General features: G+C 35.2%; 1 protein-coding gene across 1 annotated transcript in view; it reads right to left on the reverse strand.

Moving 5' to 3' along the window:
* Positions 1 to 7,778, reverse strand: part of ccdc172 (coiled-coil domain containing 172) — a 9,981-nt gene extending 2,203 nt beyond the window's left edge. Inside the window, exons 1-7 of the mRNA XM_056471501.1 lie at positions 7,700 to 7,778; positions 7,469 to 7,554; positions 6,262 to 6,378; positions 3,440 to 3,605; positions 2,040 to 2,141; positions 1,833 to 1,935; positions 578 to 665 (exon numbers count right to left, since the gene is read on the reverse strand). Coding sequence (XP_056327476.1) covers positions 578 to 665; positions 1,833 to 1,935; positions 2,040 to 2,141; positions 3,440 to 3,605; positions 6,262 to 6,378; positions 7,469 to 7,554; positions 7,700 to 7,778 — 741 coding nt within the window. The remainder of the gene's footprint in view (positions 1 to 577; positions 666 to 1,832; positions 1,936 to 2,039; positions 2,142 to 3,439; positions 3,606 to 6,261; positions 6,379 to 7,468; positions 7,555 to 7,699) is intronic.

The raw sequence follows: 7,778 nt of genomic DNA on the forward strand, positions 1-7,778 counted from the left end.
TATATATATATATATATATATATATATATAAATAAATACTTTTTAAAATGCAGTTTATTTTTTAAAAATGCTAGGGCCCCATACCTGAAATTGCTTAACAACCCTAAATCACTAAGTCCGCCCCTGCCTACTACTTCCGGCGAGATTCTGAAGTGGGCATCTGATGGACGCTGCGCTATCCCATGAAGCACCATGAGAGAATTCATTATTAGGAGTGAACCAACACAACTGACGAGGGTAGGTCACGTGATCATGACAAAATGGCAGATGTAGTTCCATTCATACTACTCACATTCATACTGTATAGAATGTACTTTTCTAACAGTCGAGTAGTAAATTCAAATTCAAATGCAGTACCTACTGAGAAGTAGGCGATTTTGAACGAAATCAAAGTCAAGTTGCTTTAACCTTTTCAATACAATGCCTAGAAAACCTACTCTGTATTTATTTAATTATTTATTCAGTCTCAGATTAGAGCTCTAAAAATCCTTCCCCAGTAAAATAACTTTAAAGAGGTTACAGAATTGCCTATGAGAAACACCACATTTTTCTTTCATTATTTGGAGAGTGGAGTTACCAGTCGCAGGGAGCGGATTTCAGAGCTAAGGGTCTCTCGTAGAAGCTCAAGCTCATCTTCTTTATAAAACTCCAGCTCTTTCTTGAGTCTGAATGAAGAAAACATGCATGCAAGAAAGATGGTTAGCCAATATTCATTTCCAAACTCAAATTATACAAGTTCAAAATTAGGTGTTTCACTTTTAAAATCACACATTTTACAGTTTTATTAGCTTTGTTTTATTTCACACCTTAACATTGCTGTGCAATGTTAAGTGTCAACTGATTTAAATATTAAATAAAAAATTATTTAATCGTGTACTATAATTCAAGTTCACGTAATAAGTGAACTTTGAAGACATTAAAAAAAAGCCAAATTTTTTGGGCAGCTGCCGATCATGAAAAATGCATAGCATGAATTGTATGATGATAAATAACTGTATTGTGTGTGTGTGTATGTGTGTGTTTATATAAGGCCATATATCAGTTTCCTCTATGGTGGAGTAAGGTTTCTCATAACGTCCACTTAAACACACAATGTTAATTTCAACTGACATTTGTTCATTGTCAGATGATCAATACAGGGGGAAAAAAACGCCACTGCATGATGGTGTTTAAGAGTGATTCATCACTACATAAGAAAAGAATGAACACATCCTGAGCTTAGCAGTGCTGTCCCAAAAGCCTCGTCCTCAGCAAATTGTGTGGCATTATACAATCTGTCCTTTTAATGAGGAAGATTTGTGCTACACTCCACACACGCTGCCCCCACATATAATTTACACACCCCTGTGGAGAAGCTTTCTTCCTGACACAGGATAGCCATCGATCCCCTTTCCATCATCACTTCCTATAGTGAGGTGCTGATCTGGAGGGGCTGGGATTATCTAATTCTGGACCGGACATAGTAAGCAACATATCAAAGACCTAATTAATAAGATGGAGCTAATGCTGCATTATTTACACATGGTGAAGTGACAGGAAGAGGAAGACCGAGAGATGGATGAAGGGAAATTCAGCACTCTTTACTCGAGCTCGTTTTGGACCATGCTTATCTGAGTAAATAAAGACACGCTAACGTTAAGATACACTGTTCCACATAATTGATTTGTGTTGGGACAACATGAAGGAATTAAGTTTTTACAAATGTAAGTGGATTGAACAAAGCAATTAAGTTGTTGTGGGAAAAAAAATCAAGAATTTAGTTGTTTCAGCTTATTTTAAATAAGTAGTTTGAATAAACATAATTTTTTGAGTGTAGGTTATAAAATTCTTGCCTGATACAGGTGCTATCTGTCAAGGGTTTCTGACGGACCACGAGCCTCTCTGCTTTCAAATTCTCTGTCAAAACCACTGCTTCCCTCAGATCTTGCTCTGTATCTGCAAAAGAACAGAAAAAATGAAAGAGTGAGAGGCATTTTGACACATGCATGCTTTTAAACTATGGCAGATATTGTTCTGAAGTGAACAGAGGCTTGTTTTACCAGTAAGCTGTGATTTTATATCCTCAAGCTCAGCTTCTAGCAATCTCTTCTCTGCCTCCATGGAGCTCCACAAAGTGTGCTTTTCCTTCAGTAAGTTTAACTCTGCAGAAAAGCAAAGGTGACAACTTAAGTAGCCCACTAGCAGGCAGTTAGAGCTACAACAAACAATCCTTTGAGGAAGGAGCACTACCCTAGTGACAACTTTGTGGATCCCTTTTTAAATAAAAAGCTGTTTTTCATGAAAAACTAAGAAACAGCACTGCATTTTTCAGGCTTGTTTACAACAGCTTGGTAGTTGTTTGATGCTTGTTAATAGTACTGTTGGTGCAAACAGTTAAATAAATAGCACATGCTAAATGATTATTGATTTAACATTGTTTTATACATGGCGGCTTGCAATATTGTTTTTTGGTTTTTTTACAATTTCAGAAAAAAATAGCAAGACCAATTAAAAATGTTTAAAGCTCCTGTAAATTGCTTTGAAATGTGCATTTTTTCTATTTGATGTTTCATGTAAACTCAACTGAAACATGAAGCGAGAGAGGAACATATTGTATATTTAAAAAAAAAAACAGTCAATAGTGTTTCATTTTTATCACAGCTTTTATCACAACTCTGGAGTGGTCAAGATCAGATAACAAGCAAATACATCTTAAAGGGGGCGGGACATGTCATTTACTAGAGAGCATTTGATTGGTTAGAAGATTTGATTTGAAATCAAAGTACAGTATTAGGTGATGTTTAAAAAAATAAAAAATAAAATGTTGATCCATTTATGTAGGCGGAAGTGCCAAAATGCAAGATTTGGATGTTTATATCTTCTGATAGTTTATTTTGTCACTGATTTGAAGAACACTATCTAATTGATAACCTAAACACAAACTGATACTGGCATGTAACAAAAACTTTCTTTTAATTTCACAGAATCTTTTAGATACAGGGCCATGACATAAACTATAGTTAAAAATGTCATGCCAGCCATATTATTCATTTTTATTTTATAGAAATAAATACTCTGATAAAGAAAGGAAAACACAATAAATCTACCACAGCTTCCACCAAAAATAGGCTGCTGTAAATTCAACTTATACTGTAAATAATACACTTTTATTATTGTTTGTAGTATTACTTGTGTTCTATATATTTTGGAACATATTTGTAATATTTTATATTGTTTTTTTTACTGTATTTTTAATCTAATTATGTCACCATGGTCATCATAAGAAACACATTTCAAAAATAGTCTTATTCAGTATTGACTGCATGCTTGTATATAATCTAGTCCCAGCAATTAAGATAATCGGATTTTGCTTAAGTATTTACAGTAGGATGTTTGCAATGCACTGATGCTAAATGGCTTTAAAAAAAAAAAATCTGATTTTCCACAATAAAACACTCACCTTTGTGTAGAGCTTCAGCTTCTAGCTCCAAACTCTGAATCTTAGACCGTGTTTGAGAGTGAAGCACAGCATTTCTGTTGCTGACAAGGTTGAATTCGTTGTTGAAAGTTATCATCTCCTTTAAGAATTTCTCTCTTTCATCACAGGTTTCTCTTTTCAGTTTGTCCTGAATTGTAAAACAATGGATAGAATATTATGTATGTATATATCAAACTCCAAATTTACACTTCAGCATGTGTGCTGCAGTCATAATGCTAACTCTGAAAACACCAGTGACATATTTCTATATCAGTCAATACTTTATTAGTCACAGCAATGGTGGCTAGTTTCATACAGTAATTGTGCCAATGTTGTTTCAAAGTAGGACTGCACTATATTACAGCATTGATATTGCAATGTGCACATCTGAAATAGTCACATCGCAGGATGTGCAATGTTGTTTATATGTTGGTTTATATTAGTTTTATAGTCACACATCAGAACACATGAGATTTGTACAGTAGAGGCACTGCAGAGTTAAAACATTATGGAGTTTATCATTTGCTTGTGTTTTAAAGGCCTGTGACTAGGGCAGGACAATTTGGCCTTAAATCAAAATCTAAACTAATTGAACATTTTAACTTGATTACGATTAATGAAGGATTATTTTATTTATTTACTTGCCCTTAAAGATTACTGACATGTTTTGTACAGTAAATATGCGGGAGATTTTTGAATCAAGGATGCATTACTTAATTTTAAATTAGTTGAAGGAAACACACTCTCTACTACTACTTGTATCTATGATTATTTATTGAACATCAAAGTTGAACAATTGAAATTAAAACACACATTGCCTAAAACCAAGTCACTTTTTTCTTATAAAAAAAGTGAAAAAAAAACCCTTCAATGATTTTCAGTGTTTTTCATATTAAAAGTATAAGATAAACAGTATCTCTTCTAAATAAAAGAACAATTTTCAAAGAATTTTAATGTAATGGAAAATGGTGCAGCTTTCAATCATCGTCAATGTAGTGCAAAGTAAGACTCAAGAATGGGTCCATTTTCCTATTTGAGAGATCAAATGTGGCTGAAAAGTGTGGCAGAGTGAGGACACGTAACTCCACACACGGTAGGGAAAGTGAAGAAAAAAAAAGATTGGTTATAGGTTCTGAATGTCAATTTCGATTAATCGCTAAGGCCGACCTGTGACTGTGGGAGCATGTGAAAAGAGTTTAATGTATTCAGGCACAAGAAAGTGTACTTTTTGTAACTTTCATTTGCTTTATTTAATTTCATTATTTATGAAATGCAGAGATATTTTACATTTAATTATTCAGTTTATGTACCTCAATACTGTTAGACTACCCCAGAAAACCATAAAGTACTGTACATGGTTTCCACTACATTCATTCTTCCATGGCGGGGTGCCACACCAAAATTCATCCCGTTCACGGCTACATTACAGTTCACATTCAAAACATAGCGGGTTATATCGCACCAAAACGTATTAAAAGGTAAGTGAATTATAACAGCGTGAACTTTTCTGTAATTGTAGTACTGCTGTGCGTTGTTTGTTTAACCCCAGGGGCCTCATGTACGAAGACTTGCGTTGAATTCATAGTAAAACATTGCGTACTCATAAAGCTGTAAATGTGCGTATGCAGTAAAAAAATCAGATGTATGAAACACTGCGTACGCAGAATCCCACGCATATTCTCTTTATACATCCTAATTAACGTGAAACTGAGCAAGCGTGCACGAGCGCAAAACTCCTCCCTGGCCCCTCCCCCTAATAAATATGGTAATGACTCTACTTTGGCAAAACCAAATGAAAAGCAATGGCAAAAGCTAAAAGAGAAACTTCACAAAATGTGAATTGGAAGTGCTCCTTTCGGAGGTAGACCGGCAAAAAACAGTGTTATTTGCAAGTTTGTCCTCCAGAATTAATAACAAAATTTTAAAAAAATTAGTGGGAGAGTTTAGCTGACACGGTTAATGCAGTGAGGTCTGAACATTGCACTGTGAGTGAATTAAAAAAGAAATGGTCCGATGTAAAGGTGTAAAATTTTGTAGTGTCTATTTAGGCTAAGTGCAAATAGCACACCTCATTGGAATGAGCTAGTTGAGTGATCGCCGCCCATCACCGTTTGATTGACAGAGACAACATAACTAAAGAAAGTGGCAAAAAACCACTCTGTAGGTCTATTGGAGACATTTACAAATATTCCTAGCAAATCTAATAAATGTTGGAGACATATTCGTTACATAAACGCACTAATTCGCACTTCAGCAGGGTTTATTTGAGAGCGCACAAGAAAATCTGCACTTGAGCACCGTGTATTTGAGGGCAAGAAGTTTTGTGCTCGAACAGAGGAAATCGGTGCTCGAGCACAGAGATTCGCATGCTCGTATTACACGAATGCGATCTCGACTTTCAATACTGCACTCAATAAAAAATAACGCCACAAGTAGTTGGTAGAACTGTGTAAAAGGCCCAACAGAGTATGCCGCCACAGCTGGAAAAAATCCTAGAGGAAACACTGCTGTATATTCACTTTTATCTTTGCTCCATAGTTTTTATTTCTGCCTGCAATCTCTTTATTCTAAAATACTTTATGCATGATTCACTCCCCTACAAAATCATCCCAATAATTAATTAAATATTTCCAAATAAAGCTATTCAAGCTATCTAGTCCATTTTATTTATATCGCAATAAATATTGCATTGTCAGATTTTTCCAATATCATGCAGCCATTTAAATGTATCTTTGTTGTGTTTTAACATGGTGTTTGACTGAGAGGCAAATAACTCCAACAATATGCAATGTGTTTATGTATACCAGATTGTCTGTGAGTTCTCTCTGCAAGCCCAAGAGCTTCTCTTTCTGTTTTTCCAGTTGATCTCGTTGTTTTGTCATCAAATCAACTTGCAGACTGGCTTCAGAAAGGAGCTGAGCCTGTGGTCACAAATGAATCATGAATTTGAGGAGTGTCTCATTCAGATGTTCTGCAATAGGGTCTCCTGAATAAACTTTGCATTCATGGCAATGCTGTTTTCTAACTGGCTGCACAAAGGCATTGCGGCAGCACAGCATGTTGCTTATCTGACGGATCAGTGGCTCCAATGCTGTTTGTTAAGGTAAGCTTATGTCATTTTGTTTGTAGGTCATTCTGTAATTGGCATAACATAACATAAAATGCCTTTTGAATTCAAGTCTTTGCTTCTCTCCTTTTACCAGCTCAGTCAAGTGTGAAAGACATCAAGGATCCTTAAGGTAATTACTCTCTACCTGGCTTCAAAGAATGCAAGCAAATTATGTCTCATAATTACATGGGACACGTTGATCTGACCAAACATATTATGCAGAAAATTAGACACGTCTTTCATGACATTCATTTCCACAGGTGAATCACAAAGGTCATTCAAGATGTGTGTACTAAACGTTCTAACTTGCCACGAGCTAAAGAAATGAATTGAAAAATTGCTTTAGAAAATATTCATTTGATAATATGCATTTTCAATACTTGTGATCGGTTTAAGTAAATGGTGACATCTGGAGTCATCTGCATTAAAAATCCTATAGACCGCCTATCCATTGACCCTTGTATTCATGAAATGACTCCTTAACTAAATGATGCAATTACTCATTGACTTGGCATGTATGTCACTGGTATCAAACAAACTGTATGCCATATGTTTGCAAGGTTAATGATATTTTTAAAGGTTTTTCAACAATAATATTAATGTAATCTGAAAGAAACGAGATTGATTTTGCAGTGGCGCTTTGAATTGATCCACTCCATTTTAATGTATCCTGTCCATTAGATGAAGTGTTTTAATCATGGAACAGAATGCCTTTTCACAGCGCCAAAAGGATATTAATACTGCATATCAGCTTTCTGCAAAGATAAACTTTTAAGATGAGTGACAGGGCATATCTTCTGCTGTGCAGTAATAATTCTATCTGAGGTAGATCTATACATTCACATAACACTCAAGACAAATGAGAAGGAAATTAATATTGTCTAATAAGAGTATAAGCATACCTTTTCATCCAGTTCAAGATGAGCTTTCTCTAGTAGTTCGCGTGAGGAGCTTATTTTGTCCTGTACGCTCTTAATGGCACCTTTAACTGAATAAAGATATATTATTTGTTATTTACCTGAAGAAATGTTTGTGTAAAAAAATATTTTGTGTACTTGAGTATATTCAAGTTCAAAATTAACCGTTAAGTTGGCTAACGTTAACCCACCCACTGAGGCCAGCTTTAACGTTACCTTCATGAAGCTGCTTGGTGTTTTCCGACACCTGCTGCTCTGTTAATAAAATTTGCTCGAAAAGAGAATCCAGACTCAT

Source organism: Danio aesculapii, chromosome 13 (genome assembly GCF_903798145.1).
Source record: "Danio aesculapii chromosome 13, fDanAes4.1, whole genome shotgun sequence".
NCBI lineage: Eukaryota > Metazoa > Chordata > Actinopteri > Cypriniformes > Danionidae > Danio > Danio aesculapii.